This window comes from Oncorhynchus kisutch, linkage group LG1 (assembly GCF_002021735.2).
Source record: "Oncorhynchus kisutch isolate 150728-3 linkage group LG1, Okis_V2, whole genome shotgun sequence".
Taxonomy (NCBI): Eukaryota; Metazoa; Chordata; class Actinopteri; order Salmoniformes; family Salmonidae; genus Oncorhynchus; species Oncorhynchus kisutch.
Window position 1 is genome coordinate 47,274,686 of NC_034174.2, and position 19,835 is coordinate 47,294,520.

General features: G+C 45.0%; 1 protein-coding gene across 2 annotated transcripts in view; it reads right to left on the reverse strand.

The window, feature by feature from the left end:
- The window catches only part of LOC109868681 (protein bassoon), a 116,906-nt gene that overhangs the window by 71,322 nt on the left and 25,749 nt on the right, over positions 1-19,835 (reverse strand). For both annotated transcript variants that reach the window (XM_031825691.1, XM_031825689.1), the window contains exon 3: positions 15,235-16,197. In XM_031825691.1, coding sequence (XP_031681551.1) covers positions 15,235-16,197 — 963 coding nt within the window. The remainder of the gene's footprint in view (positions 1-15,234; positions 16,198-19,835) is intronic.

Here is a 19,835-nt window from a genome sequence, read left to right on the forward strand (position 1 = left end):
CTTCCCCCTCTCTCTCTCTCTCTCTCACTCCCCCCCATCTCTCTCTCCTGCCCCCCCCCCATTCTACCTCTCCTCGTCTCTTTCTCCGACACATACACCACACATACAAGCCTCCTCCGTCCTCCCATGTGTAGCAGGTCCTAACTGCTGCCTCTCTGAGCTGTTGCTGCTAAATCAACAGTCAACAGTGTGGGCATCAGGAGGGCTGAGTGCTCATGTTGCAACAACAACTGCAAGCAATTCAACCGGCAGTAATTGGCAATTCAATCAATGTGTCAACGGCAAGCAGCCTCCTACTGAGGCGGGGAGACAGGGGGAGGGAGAGAGAGAGAGGGGAACGAGAGAAGACATGGAAAGAGCAGAGGAGAGGAGCTGATACACCCAGACGAACAGCAACAGAGAGATACAGAGAAACAAACGACCAGCAAGATGGAGAAGGGAGATAAACAGAGAAATAAAGAGTGTGACCGCCAGGCACAATAATGCACTGATGTGATTGTGATGTGCACCCCCTACACACCAAACCGAAGAAAATGCACGGACACAGGGAGGGACTAGCTGAACTTGTCCAATAACAAACTCAAATTCTCATTGCAAAACGGTTCGGTACAGTTTGCACTAATGAATATGACCCAGGCCAGGGACACAGTGCACTAGATCAATGCCTTGTAATGCTATTAATGGTGTATAGTTAAGATGGAAGCTAATTACGTTGCTGATAAAATATGGTTCAGAAGATGCTGTCTGTGTGAGGTCTAAATGGCACTGCTAATCCCTATGTGGTGCACTACTTTTCACCAAGGCCCATAGGGCTCTGGTCAAAAGTAATGTACTATATGGGGAATAGGATGCCATTTGGGATCTAGTCTGTCTCATCATCACTGGAGAATTAGGCAGGCCAGCTAAACCCATGGTCCCAGTGGGGAGATAGTATGACTTCATGCTCATCCTTTTCATTTGGCATAGCAGAGCCATGCAGGAGAGCTCTCTATGGGGCTTAATTTGACGCCTGTGTGTGTGTGTGTGTGTGTGTGTGTGTGTGTGTGTGTGTGTGTGTGTGTGTGTGTGTGTGTGTGTGTGTGTGTGTGTGTGTGTGTGTGTGTGTGTGTGTGTGCGCATGGATATGTGCAGCTGGCATTCGCGTGTGCGTGCCCATATCCGTTAGCACATGCCTTTGTCTACACTGCATGGCCAAAAGAATGTGGACACCTGCTCGTTGAACATCTCATTCCAAAATCATGGGCATTAATATGGAGTTGGTCCCCCCTTTGCTACTATAACAGCCTCCACTCTTCTGGGAACGCTTTCTACTAGATGTTGGAATATTGCTGTGGGGACTTGCTTCCATTCAGCCACAAGAGCATTAGTGAGGTCATTCACTGATGTTGGGAGATTAGGCCTGGCTCGCAGTCAGGGTTCCAATTCATCCCAAAGGTGTCCGATGGGATTCATGTCAGGGAACTGTGCAGGCCAGTCAAGTTCTTCCACACCGATTTCGACAAACCATTTCTGTATGGACCTTGCTTTGTGCACGGGGGCATTGTCATGCTGAAACAGGAAAGGGCCTTCCCCAAACTGTTGCCACAAAGTTGGAAGCAAAGAATCGTCTAGAATGTAATTGTATGCTGTAGATTTCCCTTTGCTGGAACTAAGAACTAAGGGTCCTAGCCTGAACCATGAAAAACAGCCCCAGACCATTATTCCTCTTCCACCAAACTTTACAGTGCGCACAATGCATTCGGGCAGGTAGCATTCTCCCGGCATCCGCCAAACCCAGATTAATCCGTCGGACTGCCAGATGGCGAAGCGTGATTCATCACTCCAGAGAACGCGTTTCCACTGCTCCAGAGTCCAATGGCGGTGGGCTTTACACCACTCCACAATTTGACTAACTGACTTGTTGGAAAGGTGGCACCCACCGGTACCACGGTGAAAGTCACTGAGCACTTCATTACGGGTCATTTTACTGCCAATGTTTGTCTATTAAGATTGTATGGCTGTGTGCTCGATTATATACACCTGTCAGCAACGGGTGTGGCTGAAATAGCCGATTCCATTAATTTGGCTGAGGGGGTTCGCACGCGAACGTGTGTGAGTGCCTTACGGTAGTGATGGAAACACACACTGGCTCCATGCTGCCGAGGTAGGATGTGGGGGGTCTGCTCTGCGTTGGTGTTTCATCACCCCCTCAGCCCCTCTCCCTACTTCCTATGAGAGAGACCAGGCAGGCTGGGCATAGGCCTGGATGGACGGTGCCAACACGCCAGGAGCCATCTGGCTCAGTATGGGCCTCTTGTGGAAGAGAGCCTAGCTAGTGCCATCACCCAGGCAGCAACACTTCCCGATCTAGCATGCTCCCCAATGTTCCGGGCATGTTCCGACATGCTCCCAAATGTTCTGGCATGCTCCGCTATCATTCCATTGTTTGCTTTTTTTGTGACAACACAGAAGCCATGGGCCTGCCTCCCAAATGGCACCCTATTCCGTATATTGTGCACTGCTTTACAGAAGACATTTGGGATGTAGCCATGTTGTGCCATGGCCAGGCGTGTCCAGGCATGTTCTATCATGTGAGAACGGCTGGTGTGTTATCAAGGTCTTCACATGCCAGTCGTGATGGAGACGAAGCTAAATTGGAGCATTGTGCGACTGTGGCAGGAGGCAGCATAGCTGTGGGCGAATGGGAATCTTCGGTCTTAGTCAACGTTGTGGCCTAGTTAGGACGAGGAGTGGAGGCTATATTTATTTCATTTAACCTTTATTTAACTAGGCAAGTCAGTTAAGAACAAATTCTTATTTGCAATGACGGCCTGCCCCTTGTTCAGGGGCAGAACGACAGATTTTTACCTTGTCAGCTTGGGGATTCGATCCAGCAACCTTTCGGTTACTGGCCCAACGCTCTAACCATTAGGCTACCTGCCACCCCTAAAGGAGCATTTAATGTTGCTCATAATGTCGTTCATAAAAATAGAAATGTATGTCAAGGAGCTGTGTTATTTCCTACAACTATATATGTATTATCTATTTTATGTCTTATGTCAAATGTATATTCGACACAGGACCAAATGTTATACTGTAGGCTAAACGACTGTGTTACTGCAAATATCCTTTGTGTCTATGTCTGCTTAGTGTCTATGTCTTATAGAGGCCTAGAATGTATGTTAGACACAGCCTTACCGTGTGGACGAGCTTGATATTTACTGAAAGAGAAAGATCAATCTGTGAGCTAATGTGTTCCACTGAGACTGCATGACAGAGGGTAACCCTCTTCCCCCTTTGTCTAGTCTACACCTACTAGACTGTTCATATTTGCTCTGTCACAGTTAGGCACTCCTGTGTATTTTAGGGGATGGAGGAGGAGGGGGGGGGGGTCCATGGGAAACAAAATTAGCAAGCGAGAGTGCGTGTTACATTATGCGTGCGTGCCGTGCGTGTGTCTGTGTGAGCAGTGAGCAGTTCCTGGCAGTCCCAGGCTCTTTTACACAGCCATAATCCCTGAACTACAAGAGGCAAATCAATTGGCTGGGCAGAGGGTCAGTAATCCCCGGGTCAGTCGGCATGCCAGGCTGCAGCCACACACCCACTAGGTTCCAATGACCATACTAGCATACCACAATCCATATCTATTACAATGCCTTAATTCTAAGTATTGTGCTAGACTAGTGTTTCTATTTGAATACAGCCACTGGCTACAGGGGTCTCTGCCTGGATATCACAAGGGCCACTCAGGGGCCATGGAGGGCCAAAGAAGAGCCCAGACAAAGGAGTGGACTGATCATAGCCACCGTGTCTTGGTGATTTAGATTGAATACTGTACCTAGGTTTCACTTGGCGGGCAGAGATATAGGAGGACAGGCTCGTCGTATTGGCTGAAATGGAAAAGGTATCAAACACATGGTTTCCATATGTTCAATATATACTGTATTTATTCCATTCCAGCCATTGTGATTAGCCTGTCCTTTGACATGTCCGCTCACCAGCCACCACTGGTATCAAAGGACCAAGAACAACAGAGTCTCTACTTCCTAAGGCAGCTGAAGAAATTCATCAAGCTGCCCCGAGTCCTCTCCTAATACTACCGTTGCACCATCGAGAGCTGGTTGCATCACGGTCTGGTACGGGGATTGCTCCGTCCATGACCGCAAGGCCCTCCGGTGGGTGGTCAAGATGGCCCAGTACATCACTAGGACCGTGCTCCCACCCATCCAGGACATCTACTTGAAACAGTGCCCGAGGAAGGTGCACAGCATCATCAAGTACCCCACACAACCCAGCCACGAGCTGTTCTCTCCTTTATCGTCAGGCAGACGGTATCGGAGCATGAGGTCTGATACCAACAAGCTCCGAGACAGTTTCTGTCTACAAGCCTTCAGACTGCTGAACATTGAACTGGACTGACAACCTGCACTGACTCTCTGCACCTTAGCACAAATGCACTCACTCATGCACGCACACACACACCCACACAAACACACATACAGTGCCTTGCGAAAGTATTCGGCCCCCTTGAACTTTGCGACCTTTTGCCACATTTCAGGCTTCAAACATAAAGATATAAAACTGTATTTTTTTGTGAAGAATCAACAACAAGTGGGACACAATCATGAAGTGGAACGACATTTATTGGATATCTCAAACTTTTTTAACAAATCAAAAACTGAAAAATTGGGCGTGCAAAATTATTCAGCTAATTAAACGAGGAACACTTAAAACAAAGCCGGTTTTTATCTTCAATCAGCATGGATAGGAGGAGTTCTTACAAAATGGTGTCTAATGGTCTGAGATGGACAGAAATAGAGATAGTGACCTGCAGGGAGTGTCATCACACATATTTGGCCTAAGTCGTCATAGCTCTACAAAACCCCAAGCACTCAATGGATGAAGTACTTCATATGTCCCATTATCACTGTGCACGTGAAGCCCCAACACACTAGGGGTGATGTTGACAGTGACCAAAATAAATGCCCTGACGCTAGTGAAACAGCATCTCTCTCTCTCTCTCTCACACACACACACACACACACACACACACACACACACACACACACACACACACACACACACACACACCCTCCCCCAACACACACACACACACCATCCCCCAACACACACACACACACCATCCCCCAACACACACACACACACCATCCCCCAACACACACACACACCATCCCCCAACACACACACACGCACACACACACACACACACCATCCACCAACACACACGCACACGCACACACACTCTCTCTCTGAACACCAGGGATCAAACGCAGCACTCTCCCTGTTCCACATTTCATACACTATTTATAATGTTCTCCCTGGATAAATTATTGATGAGCTATATTTTCTATCCCTCTCCCTGCACTTTCTGTACTGTTCTATGAAGGATCTAGTACCCTCACTAACAACCCACTCAGGGCCCATCTCTCTCTGTGGCCTTTTCAATGGTTGCAAAAAAGTGCAACACTTTTGACCATAGCCCTGGTCAAAAGTAGTGCACTATATAGGGAGTAGGGTGCCATTTCGGATGTAAATACTGCTAAAGGGGACAGAACTGTAAGCAGCGGAAGGTAACCATTTCCTGCCATTATTAAAGCATAGTCCCATTCGGTATTAGATAGAACATGGCGGTCCTGGGCGCCTGTGGGGAAAACAACCTGTGGTTGCCTAGTTTACCCCACTGGCTCACAGCAAAAGTTTTTTCAAATGCACATTTTTTGTTGTCTGATTGTTTTAGTCAATTACAAAGGTACATTTAAGAAAAGTACAACGCTATTTAGAAAAATGTTATATTGTAGGGCTTCCCTCATGCCCCTTTTCATGACGTGCTAGCATCCACGTGAGTGAGCGCTAGCTAGCTACCGACCGGAATATTAAGCTAGCCAAGACCAACACAAACAAAATGGACTATACAGCGGCGTTACAAACGGACTATACTAAAAAAAAAACATGTCTTACCTGCAGTGGCGACCCGTCAATCAGGGCAAGTGGGGCAGACACCTGTTTTAAGCCACACATTTTTAGCAACAAAAAATAAAGTTTTTGGACTGGTTACAACTGGTAACGCAGAACTTGACTTGACTTCAGTGAGTTCAAGACAACTGGGAATTCCGGGAAAAAAATAGCTCAAACTGGGAAATACGTTTTGAACGTTCATCCAACTTGGAATTGTAAGTCGGGAACTCTGGCCTCTTTCTAGAGCTACGGCCTAAAGATCAATAACATCGTCATGATTCAACATAGTTTTTTTTTTGTTCCCAGTTGTCTTGAAAGCACCATAAATCCAGAGAATGCCAGACTTTAATGACAAAGTTGGCCCAGGAAGGACCGCCGTGCCACCTTCCTGTTCAAGTGAGCACAGCACAACAAGGTGAGTCCAAAAATGTATTGTATGCTGCTGCATAAATGATGCAATATGCCAGGGAGATATGTATACTGTAGCTAAGAAAGTAATACTAAGTGTATGTGCCTCACCCTAATCATTTGGTCTCTTACCCCTCTTAATTTCCCTAATGTTCTGACTTGGTGGTACACATGTAGCCTATAACCTGATTTAGAAAAATGTAATCATCAAATTTTGTAAGAGCTTTCATTGTGTGCTTATATGACCCTTTTACTTATCCTACGGTTCTGACTTGGTGTACAGGGAGAACAAAGTAAGAGTGTTCTGAATGTTCTGAATTCTGTCGCTGTACATTTCAAAAGTGCTAAACAAATAGTTGTATTGACTACGTCCATCCTAGCTCGCTCATTAATGTCTTAAACGAAATGACGGATTACCGCTCGTTGTCCCCTTATGTCATAGTTTGTACATCTAAATTGACATTAGAAACAACATTTGTTTAAGCAAGTCAGCCATATCAGTTATAAATAAGGCTGAATTAACTGTTTCCCTGCCAGACAAGGGTCCACTGATAAGCAGGTGTAGCAGTAGTAAGAGACGGCTTTATGTTGAGACAGCTTTATATAGGCCCAGTTTGTGGGCCCAGTTTAGTGCAATTAATGTATTGTTTAGTGTTGTAGTGTGAGAGAAAAATGACATATTTACCTGATCTATTTCATATTAATGGTTAACAATTAATATTTTACTAATAGTAATACATTGTCCTACTAGTGTCTGTGTTTTATGGTCTCCACTCTAGTTCCCTAATCTGGGCGTATGGTCACTAGAGATGGCTTGAGCTGACAAATAAGTTCAAGACTGCATTGCATAGACAATAATGTGTTTTACTAGCGATAGTTTAGGAGTAGAACAATCAATCATTGTCTCAAAATCATCCTTGCAACTGGGAAACTAAGCCAGGGTGGGGTTAAGACAACAACCCGTGCAGATAACAGGATGAACCCAGAGTGGCCTATGATGCTCCTGGGTCTGCATGGGAGGGGTTGAACCAATCATGACTAAGCATTCTTAGTGTCAGCTATATAAAGAACTCTGCATTTGTGTAAAGGTTAGGTTACTCGGTCCAACACTCAAGGGTGTGGGGTCGAACCGCTTCATTATTGCAATAATAAAAATTAAAATTAAAATGATTGTTTGAAGAAATGAAAAAAATTATCTTCAGGATAAATTTCCACGACAGTAGTGGTTTTGCTGGCATGCATCCCACATTGTTTATTTTTCTTGCCCCACCAAGATTTACATGCTAAAATCGGCACTGCTTACCTGTGATGAATTGTTTTCCCTCACACCTAGCTACTTGTACCCTACTTGGACCCCGGGTACCCACATTTCCCATGTCGAATAGTGTGAAGCCACAGGATTCTTCTCACATTCTCTATTTCCCTATGTGGGAGCATTGCAAACCGAACCGTAGGTCGGGATTTTATACCTGGTTACATTGAACAACAGCAGCTTTTCAGCATATTTTGTTATTTCTACAGTTGAAGCCGGAAGTTTACATGCACCTTAGCCAATTACATTTAAAATGAGTTTTTCACAATTCCTGACATTTGATCCAAGTAAAGATTCCCTGTCTTAGTTTAGTTAGGATACTTTATTTTAAGAATGTGAAATGTCAGAATAATAGTAGAGAGAAGGATTTATTTCAGATTTTATTTCTTTCATCACATTCCCAGTTGGTCAGAAGTTTACATACACTCAATTAGTATTTGGTAACATTGCCTTTAAATTGTTTCACTTGGGTCAAACATTTTGGGTAGCCTTCCACAAGCTTCCCACAATACGTTGGGTGAATTTTGGCCCATTCCTCCTGACAGAGCTGGTGTAACTGAGTCAGGTTTGTAGGCCTCCTTGCTCGCACACGCTTTTTCATTTCTGCCCACAAATTGTCTATAGGATTGAGGTCAGGGCTTTGTGATGGCTACTCCAAAACCTTGACTTTGTTGTCCTTAAGACATTTTGCCACAACTTTGGAAGTATGCTTGCGGTCATTGTCCATTTGGAAGACCCATTTGCGACCAAGCTTTAACTTCCTGACTGATGTCTTGAGATGTTGCTTCAATATATCCACATGATTTCCCTCCCTTATGATGCCATCTATTTTGTGAAGTGCACCAGTCCCTCCTGCAGCAAAGCACCCCCCCACAACATGATTCTGCACCCCCGTGCTTCATAGTTGGGATGGTGTTCTTCGGCTTACAAGACTCCCCCTTTTTCCTCCAAACATAACGATGGTCATTATGGCCAAAGAGTTCTATTTTTGTTTCATCAGACCAGAGGACATTTCTCCAAAAAGTACAATCTTTGCCCCCAGGTGCAGTTGCAAACCGTAGTCTGACTTTTTTATGGTGGTTTTGGAGCACTGGCCTTTCAGGTTATGTCGATATAGGACTCGTTTTAGTGTGGATATAGATACTTTTGTACCTGTTTCCTCCAGCATTTTTACAAGGTCCTTTGCTGTTGTTCTGGGATTGACTTGCACTTTTCGCACCAAAGTACTTTCATCTCTAGGAGACCAAACGCATCTCCTTCCTGAGCGGTATGACGGCTGCGTGGTCCCATGGTGTTTATACCTGCGTACTATTGTTTGTACAGATGAACGTGGTACCTTCAGGCATTTGGAAATTGCTCCCAAGGATGAACCAGACTTGTGGAGGTCTACAATTTTTTTTCTGAGGTCTTGGCTGATTTCTTTTGATTTTCCCATGATGTCACGCAAAGAAGCACTGAGTTTGAAACTAGGTCTTGAAATACATCCACAGATACACCTCCAATTGACTCAAATTATGTCAATCAGCCTATCAGAAGCTTCTAAAGCCATGACATCATTTTCTGGAATTTTCCAAGCTGTTTAAAGGCACAGTCAACTTAGTGCATGTAAACTTCTGACCCACTGGAATTGTGATACAGTGAAATAATCTGTCTGTAAACAATTGTTGGAAAAAATTGCACAAAGTAGATGTCCTAACCGACTTGCTAAAACTATAGTTTGTTAACAAGAAATGTGTGGAGTGGTTGAAAAACAAGTTTTAATGACTCCAACCTAAGTGTACGTAAACTTCCTACTTCAACTGTATATAAAACAATCAACGACAACGTTAGCTCAATGGGAAAGAATGTTTGTTTTTCCCCCATTTGTGGGCGTGGTTGAGGAGAATTCCTTTTTATGATGTGAATATCGACTTGGAGTATCGGGACTGACACTATAATCATAGTTATTTGAGTCACAGTAACATTCTCTATCCTAGATGCTCTGAGGAAAATCTAAGGATGTGTGCCAAATGGCACCCTATTCCCTATTTAGTGCACAATTTTTGACGAGAGTTCTATTGGCTCAGGTCTAAAGTAGTGCACCACATAGGGAATAGGGTTCCATCGGCAGTCTTAGACACAGGAGGATAAAGCTTCACACTCCTCTGCACACACACACTCACACACCTGCCTGCAGGACCCCAAACACATTGTTTGTGGTCTGTCATGGTCGGTCTTTTATAGACGCTGTTCGCAGTGCGCTGTGACATTTTACATTTGTATAAATGTCAGTAAATCTGGTAATATCGCAATCACACACACACACACACACACACACACACACACCTAGGAGCAGACACACACACCCAGGAGCGATCATACACACACACACACCACCAACTCCATTTAGACCCAGATGTAAATTAGACCAGTCTGCTCACATCAGTAGAAAAACAACAACAATTTATGTTGTTTTATTTACCTGCACAACCAGAGGAACAATGACACTATAATAATATAGAATACACGAGAATAATACAGATTACAATAGAATAATCTCCCCTGAAAGCCAGCATTGGGGAAGTAACTAACACACACACACTCACAAGGACATCTTATTCACTAGAGACCCATAGAAATCCCACAGCTCTGATTGATGTGAATCACATAGGCTGCTGTAACTGACAAAATAAAGGAAACACTTGAGTAAAATAGTATTTTGAAAGTAGGTGCTTCCACACAGGTGTGGTTCCTGAGTTAATAAAGCAAGTAGGTGCATTGAAGCTGTTCTGTCTCATAGTGGCCCAACACCCTATTGAGACACTTTTTATTTTGGTGTTTCCTATATTTTGGCAGTTACTTGTAAAATCTCTCTCTCTCTCTCTCTCTCTCCTCTCAGTCATTATCTCTGTCTCGCACTTTCTTTTTCTCCCTCCCGCTATCTCTCTTCATCTCTCACTTCCATGCTCTCTCTCTCTCACACACACACTGTCTTTCTCGCTCTCTTTTCAGTAAACTGTAAACAGATTAAAATGGGAGCTAAGTCCTCATTTGATATACACTACAGTACAGTCCATATATCAAATGGCAATGAATTATGCATTATGGCTCCCATAGGGCTGAGAGGAATTGTAATCCCAAAAATTATCCCAGATTTTCTACCCCACATTCGTAGGGGGAAAAAAGGTGTTATCTAAAACCTAAAAGGGTTCTTCGGCTGTCCCCGTAGGATAACCCTTTGAAGACCCCAGATGAGTTCTACCTGGAACCAAAAGGAGTTCATCCTGGAACCAAAAAGGGTTCTCGTATGGGGATAGCCGAAGAACCCTTTTGGAACCCTATTCTCAAGAGTGTAAAGATTTCCGGGTTTTCTTCGAGAACTAAAATCGTGCATAATTGCGCCAGTTTTAGAGAGGATACTAAGACGAGGAGCGGAAGCGGAACGATGTCTATGGGCCAAGTGTTCCCTCCTCCTCTGGATTTCGAAAGATGCGAACACCTGAAAAAAAAATTCGGAATTTGTCTAAATGACCAGAGATGGAAAATCTGCACACCAGAACAAAGTTCCTTGTTTAGTCGTCGCATCTGTTGACAGATGCTACGATACCAGTTATGTTACGTGCATCTGCCCATGAGAGATTAGACTTCTTAAAATAACCACACACACACAAATACACACAAACACAATGACAGATCACAATGCCCAAGCCTGTATGCAATGAAACAATGTATTGTAGAGTACACCATGTAAACCACTGACTGGTCTACAGTGGTCCCGCTTAAATGTAGAGACAAGCGATGAAATGTTCTGATTGGTCAAAGGCAGCACCTGCTAGACCCGAGGGGAATATGGGTTGGCTAGTGGAGCTGTCTGTATGGTGGGGAATGTGGGTTGGCTAGAGCAGTGGTTCTTAAACCTTTCCTAAGCGACCCCCAGCCATTCCATGTATTTGATCTATTCCAGAGCTAGCACACCTGATTCAATTTGTCAGCTAATCATAAAGTCCTTGACTAGGTGAATCAGGTGAGTTAGTTCAGGACTACAACAACATTTTGAAACATTTGGGGATCTCCAAGGAGAGGTTTGAGAACCACTGGGCTAGAGAACCTGTCAAATGGTGTGGTGCTGAATGCTGGTTGGCTAAAGGAGCTGTCCGGTGAGGTGGTGCTGAATGAGGGACGGCTATAGGAGCTGTCCGGTGATGTGGTGCTGAATTTGGGTTGGCTGGAGGAGCTGTGTAATGCAGGGGTGCTGAATGTGGGTTGGCTTGAGCAGGGTCCACTACACAGTGGATTCGACTAATCAAAGCTTGATGATGACTTAGTTGGTCATTTGAATCAGCTGTGTAGTGCTAGGGCAAAAACCAAAACGTGCCCCAGGGGGGGCCCCAGGACGGAGTCTGGGCTATAGGAGCTGTCTAGTGCAGTGGGGCTGCTCCTCTCCTCCTTTTCCCATGCATTAGACCAATTACAGCCACACCCAGAGAGAGAGAGAAAGAGAGAAAGAGACAGAGAGAGAGGATGGCCACAAATAAACCTAGAGGGAGGGTGAGAGAGATCAAGAGAGGGTTAGCCTACAGCCAGGACGAGAGAGAGAGAGAGAGAGAGAGAGGGGGTTAGCCTACAGCCAGGATGAGAGAGAGAGAGAGAGAGAGAGAGAGAGAGAGAGAGAGAGAGAGAGAGAAAGGCCACAAATAAACCTAGAGGGAGGGTGAGAGAGATCAAGAGAGGGTTAGCCTACAGCCAGGACAGGAAAGAGGGAGAAGGCAGGAAAAAAAGAGGGAGAGTGTTTGTGTGTGTTAGTCAGGGAAGCATACAGAAGAATCAGCACTCTCCTTACACAGTTCTCTAGCCCTTACCAACAAACCTGCAGATACAGATACAACATAGGCATTGTACCAATTACATTTACATCCGAATCTGCCACTATAGAGCCCAAACAAAACCTAGCCTGCTGATGCAATCTTCAAACACACACAGGTTGATTGACGCTGCCGTAGAGTTGCACAACACCCCGGCGAGACATCTCATCACATCACGTCGAAACTTTCTGTACTCTTTGGACGTCTCATGAAACTCATCGGCTCGGCTTGTTCAGCTGCTTCTGAATGCACCCAGGCATCAAAGCAGTACCTGACAAACGATAGCGGCGTGTTTCCATAGCGATCTATCTATCTATCTATAATTGGCCGGAGCCACTGCTACTGCCAGCCAGATGCAGAGGAAGACAAGGCAGGCCCATAACAAGCCCAACACCGGCCACTAATCTTGTTATTACTGCCATCATTCAATTGGGCCTGATTTGCATAATTAAGCTCTGTGATTGGCCTGACTCCTGATTGGCCTGAAAGCCTAACGAGCCTCTGTTCTAACGAGCGGCCTTTTTTTTTATTGGTTCTATTGAAAAGAATCAGGAGGTGCACCTTTAACCCTGTGAGACCCAAGCAAAAATCCAAATGAGGATTAAAAAAATGTATTACCCTTCAGAAATACTTCTAATAGGCCAATGATGAAAATAATACATTTTTGGAATTTCAAGTTTGTAGAATAATTGTATGTAAGCTTTGCAAAAATGCACCATTGAGCTTCAATGGCGGGACAAATTTTTATTCTATTTTTTTTTAAATCACATCAAATTGGATCAAAAGCATTGACATGTGATGGAAAAAAATTGTCTTACGGTATATACATTTAAAATGAGGTCATATTTTGTCTGAAATAGCTAAATTGATCAACTTGGATCTATCCAAATGTTAGTATTTTGCTAACAAATTCATACTTTTTTGAAGGATCAAGTATTTTGTGGGTTTTCTATGTATGGAGAACATTGAATTTGTTTTCAGTATTATTTGGTTGTCCTTTCTAGTTGAACTTGGGAGAGAGATAGGATGGCTATCTTACTTCTTCACCATAAAATGAATGGTCGTCGATGGCAGTAATCTGACCTCATTAAACCGATAATTTAAAAAATATATATATAAATGTTTGTTCTTTTGATACGTAGAGAGAACATCAAAGCATTTTGTTTTCCATATTTGCATTATTTGGAAAGGAAACAATCTCACTTACTTCTGCATTAACATATGAATGTGGCCCCATGTCTCAGATTTGCAAACCATTAAACGCAATTATGTGTTTTTGGAATACTTACAAAACTACCTCTAGCTCAGAATGTTTGTTTCTCAATAAATACAACAAAAAAATAATCGACATAATCATCTTAGAGAAGACAAGAAAAAAAATGTAAAGTCATGGGCTTGCATGGATGGCTACCAACATACAGTATGCTTGTTTATTTATAGTTTTTTATTTAACCTTTATTTAACTAGAAAGTTAAGAACAAATTCTTATTTTACAATGACGGCCTACCCCGGCCAAACCCTCCCAACACTGGGCCAACTGCGTGCCGCCCTATGGGACTCCCGGTCACGGCCGATTGTGATACAAACCAGAGTCTGTAGTGACGCCTCTAGCTTAGACCGCTGCGCCACTCGGGAGTCAGACGGTATGCTTGTGTAGGGGACCAGTGGGATCTCAGACGAGTGGACAGGTTTCTAATGTTTCAGAGGCTACTGATGCCACAATAATACTGACACACACCAAATACTACTGTTTGGGTCTAAGGAGACGAACTAGGTAGTGTTTGACATGATTTGTTAAAGTTTAGGACCGGTACTGGATGTAATTTAGGCAGCGTTGTATTTTTACAACCGTGGGTTAAGAGGGTTAAAGGGGTGAGTCACTCACACTGCCTTGTGAATCACCATAGGTCGTTCATTATGACTCATTGATATTAATGAATGAGTCATCTATTACTCAGAAAGGATCAAACCCAATTTAGTTTTATTGGCCATGTCAATGTCCCTAATGGCATCCTATTCCCCATGGGCCCTGTCTAAACTAGTGCACTGCATCGGGAATAGGGTGCTATTTGTGACGTAACCTAAATCTCCCTTTCCACCACAGGGGAGACTGTTGTGAGTCACAGGGCATCACTTCTGGAGCGACACAATCCCACCTGATTACTAGAGACAGACAGGAAGCAGCAGGAAGAGTGCCCAATAAACCGCAGTTTGTATTCATTAGGGGCATTCAATGGAAAATGTTTTTGCAACAGAAAACAAAAACAAGATCAAGTTGTCCCTCCCTGTTTCAGTCTGTTTTCTTTCGTTTGGTGCCTACTGAATGCAACCCAGATGTATCAAATAGTAATGCCCCTGACCCACACCCATGGGAAAGCTTTAGTAGAACGCAGGTTTAAGAAAGAAAGAGAAAGACTAGGGCAGCCAGAGTGAGACATATTCTATTGCACTATGACATGGCATTTTTATAGAAACACATCCATAAACTATTCTATCATCTATTTCACCACAGATGGCCCAGTTTTATCACAGGGCACTTGGCCCTTATTCAGACATGATCACATCCACCCACATACCTCACACAAAGCCACAAAACTGTGCATCTCCCTCTCACACACTCCCCCACACACACACACACACACACCCACACACAGGAAGAGAAACCACAACCAACTGAAGACTCCGATGACTAGAGATTAGAGATGAGACCGCTCTTACCTCCAGATGGGGTGCAGGGTTGAATCCACACAGGTTGCAGACCTGGGCGTGACACTGGGTGCATGTGCTGTAGTTGGCCGGCTCGCCCGTCACCCCCACATTGAGACTGGTCTTACACAGGGGACAGCAGGCACCTTTGGCCTGCTGCTGGGGTCCCTGTTGGGGTGCGTGGGGTCCCTGTTGGGGTGCGTGGGGTCCCTGTTGGGGTGCGTGGGGTCCCTGTTGGGGTGCGTGGGGTCCCTGTTGGCCAGGATGAGTTCCTAGTGGTTTCCCAGCCCCAGCTGCAGGTCCCTGGGGTCCGGCTGGTTTGGGGGCAGGTTTGGGGGGCTGTTGGGGCTGCGGCGGAGCAGATACTGGGTTATCTGATATGAGGGTGCTGGCCTGGTTGAGGAGGGAGGCACCGAAGCCCCCGAAGCCTCCAAACAGCTTCCCAAAGGTCTGCTCGGGGGCAGCGGCCGGGGGTGGGGGCTGGCGGGACGGGGAGCTCCCTGCACTACGGGTGTGGTCCTGGCGGAGGGGCAGGGGCTGGTGGGCAGGGGAGCCACGGAGGTCAGGCTGGGATGGAGCTTTGGCCATGCCTGGGAGAGGGACAGCTCCTGGGGGGAGACGAGCCCCACCCTGACCCTGGCCCTGGGCTGGAGCAGGGCCTGGACTTCTCTGCTGCTGAGGGGTCTGCCCCGGGCCTGGACCAGTCTGTCTGTTAGGGCCCGGTGGAGGCTGGGCCTGTGTCGGAGCCTGATGCTGGGTTAGAGGCTGTGCCTTAGGTGGGGCTTGGGGCTGGGGCTGAGGTTGGACCTGGGGCTGAGGTTGGACCTGGGGCTGAGGTTGAGGTTCAGAGATGGGCTCTGGTTTGGCTTGGTGAGAAGGAGAGTGGATCTGCTGCTGGCTCTTGGAGCGAGGTGTCTCCATGTCCATTCCCAAAGCTCTCTGCATCTGGCAGTTCAGACACAGCCACTCCTGGACCTACGGTAGCAATAAAGAATAAATAAAACCGCATTAGCAAGAAAGAGGTATCTATACAGAGTACTATACATACCCAGTGTCACCAACTGAATTCACTCAAATCATTGCGCGTTACCCGATTGGTTTTATTAACAAAAATCAATACATCAATTTCTGTAAACTTTATAGACAATCGATGGATGTTTTCACGGAACAAATCATATGTCAAATATACATTGAGCAAGAGAACTGGAGCCGTGTGTATCAAGCGTCTCAGACGTCATGTCCCCCTGTCCGTAAAATGCAAATCGGAAAAGCAGAACTGATCCTAAATCAGCACTTTGATACACCTTGGCTTGTCTCACTAGGAGCCTCTTGTTGGTAAACAGCAGGGCTGATACATGATGACGTAAGCTTACTGACACATGGCATGGGATCCACCGCCTTCTGTCCTCTCTCACGCTGTCTTGTCTCAGTCCTTCTCTCCTCGCTTCCCTCTTCCTCCCTTTGCCTTTCATGTCTTCGCTGTCTCTCTCTGCCCCTGCCTTCTCTCTCTCTCTCTCCTTCTCCTTACTCCCTATTCACCAGGCAGATACTGTAACAAGACAGGAGTGACACGCCCCTCTCCCTCTCCCCCACCATCTCTCCCTCTACGAGTTGAAAACCACACCCTCCCTGTCCCCTGTTCCAGTGCCATGATGCGCGGGGACAGGGGACATGGAGGGTGTGGTCTTCAACTCGGACCTTTAGAACACAGAACCATGTGGCCCCTAGTTTCACTCACAAACATATTAATCATGTTTACTAATAATATATGCCATTTAGCGTTTAGCTTTTATCCAATGCGACTTACAGTCATGCACGCATATATTTTTCATATGGATGGCCCAGAACAAATCCAACCAACGATTCATGGCGTTGCAAGCACCATGCTTTACAAACGGAGCCACACACACACGCACACACACACACACACACACACAAATTCACACAAAAAAGAAAGGCCCCGTCTTCCCAGACATCCCTGTTTCATCAACGAAGTATGATTTCAGAGGACTAGCTCTTTCCTTTAATGAGTAACGGTGCGTGGGTGACATCACTGGGGAAGCCAATACAGAAAGAAAAGCCATATTACAACCTATGTGTTGTGATAATGGTGTTGTTTGCTCTAAAAACCTGTTAGTTCATATGCCTTGCGACTGTGATACATAGCCCTAAATGCCAAGACAATAAGAATAATATTATATTCTTATAAATAATAAATTAATAAATTCAACCACACATTTGTTTTTCATTACAAAACCTGGAGAGCAGCATCTGTCCAGTGATGTCTATGGCTGTCATACAGTACACTCTTTTATTTTTTGTTGTCCTAGGCTACCTGGCTAACATGCTTGCTCACTAGCCTAACTTGCATTCATGGGCAATGTTAGCCTTCTATATCTAGGTACGTATTCAAACTTCCATCCTCTCAGGCCAGGGGCACAGCAATGTATGAATTAATGGTTGGATCAGAATCGCCGTTGTAATCATTAGCCAGTACGGAGAATTTAGTAAACCCACAAGTCTAAATCCCTATCTCCATCCATGGTTAATTTAGTAAAGAGATGATTTTAGCTAGCTAGCCACCGGAGGACAGCAACACAATGAGATGTAAAACAATTCACGTTTTTTTTCTGTCAATAATGGCATTTGCCATGTGATGTGATTGGCCTGAAGCCAAATCCAAAAACGGACTGTTTTTTTTTTGTGCGCCAGGACCATTCACAGCTGAGGTCACTCAGTTTAGCTCAATGCTGATTGGCTATTATTTTATTCATTTTTTTATTAAGGGAGGCCAAATGCTTGCTGGCTTCCCTTGCATTGAATGGTTCGGGCAGCAACAATGTAATGCTCTTTCTGACCAGACAGCATCAGATAGACACGCTACACATACTGAGGCAGAGGGGCGCTGTTTCGTTTGCTCGGATGCTTTCTCCGGTGAGATACATTCTGCCTCTTGCAAATTGAAGGACATTTAGGAAACACAGAGGGGAAAGATATGTTAGTTTCAATGTTTTTTTCTTGGTACATTTTTTTGGGGAAGCCTGGCTTCCCTTGGCATCCATGAATACAGACCGCCGCATTTAATGGCTGTTTATGGTCTCTGGAAGTGATTGCAAGTAAATGAGTCTGTTCTTACATCATTAAGTTTCTCATTTTGTACTGAGACGTAATGAATCTTGTCTTGCATGTTTTTTTTTCTGTCTAGCCAGTCTGTACCAGCCACTATTGATCATTTCTCATGAATATGATTCCCTCATTACTTCCTTCCATGTTATTGCTCTGAAGATCCAATTTTGAACCGCTTCAAAAGCACAGACACGCATATCGGTATTTCATTTCACTCAAAAGCACACAGATCTGTCTAGTTCCGCTCACACAAACACACAGACAGACACACAAACTCCTGTGTTCACTCATACAAACAAACAGACAGACACAAACACTCATATATTCACTAGTACCCAGAGACAGACAAACACACAATATGTCGCCGAAACATGCAGTTCTACAAAGACATACACAGAATTGTACACGGAAGAGTTTGAGATGCGATATGTATTGTATTTACGTATATCACTGTTGGGCTATAACATGTCCAGCGACAGCCAAGATGCCATGGCTGTGTTGTGACATGCAGTCCACACCCACTTGGCACACAATGGTTGAGTCAACATTGTTTCCAAGTCATTTCAATTAAAAGACTTTGAACCAACGTGGAACAGATGTTGAATGGACGTTTGTGCCCCAGTGGGGAGGGCTCTAGTTCTGTATCTGACTATCCTGTACTATTCTCCACAGGACTGGTCGTGTCAAGCATATACAGTAGGTAGTGTCCCAAATCGCAACCTATTCCCTATTTAGTGCACCACTTTTGAGCAGAGGGCAGTGGTCAAAAGTAGTGCTCTAAAAAAGGGGCCTGGTCAAAAGGAGTACACTAAATAGGGAACCATTCCAAACAGGGCCCTGCTCAAAACGAGTGTACGAAATCACTTCCAGGGTGCCATTTGGGACACACCCATGGACAGCTAGAGCATATTACAACTCCAGCCAGCCAGGCACGATAGCATAAAATCATTATGCCTGGTTGGTGAATGCTAGAAAAAGAACCCCTCTCGCTGCATGGCGAAGGATGCCTCACCAGATCATACTGAACTTGAAATTACCTCGATATCACATTTGGGAAAGAACAGTGTGAATTGCTGTTCAAATAGTCCAGAGTTCACGAGGTGGAAGCTAAATGAGTATTAGCTATTAGCCACACTAAGTGTGAATGAGGGCTGGTCCCAAACATCACCCGATTCCTCTATTGAACTACTTTTGACCTTTGGGACACAGCCGAGATCTAGTATTGTTGCCATAAGCCCGGCTGGACCATAGTAATGGAGAGGGCTGAGAGGAGAAGGTTGTTACACCTATTATTGAGGAGTGCATATTTCCCATGAGGCCTTTGTTGATATTTTGTACACTGGGTCAGGTGGTCAATGACAACAAGTCAGTGTGTTTCTGGGTCAGTCTGTCTGTCTGTCTGTCTGCCAGTGTGTGTGTCAGTCATTCAGTCACAGTAGTATCCCACACCCTGTTTTTAGTCCCTGTAGTCTCTCTGAGGTTGGAGT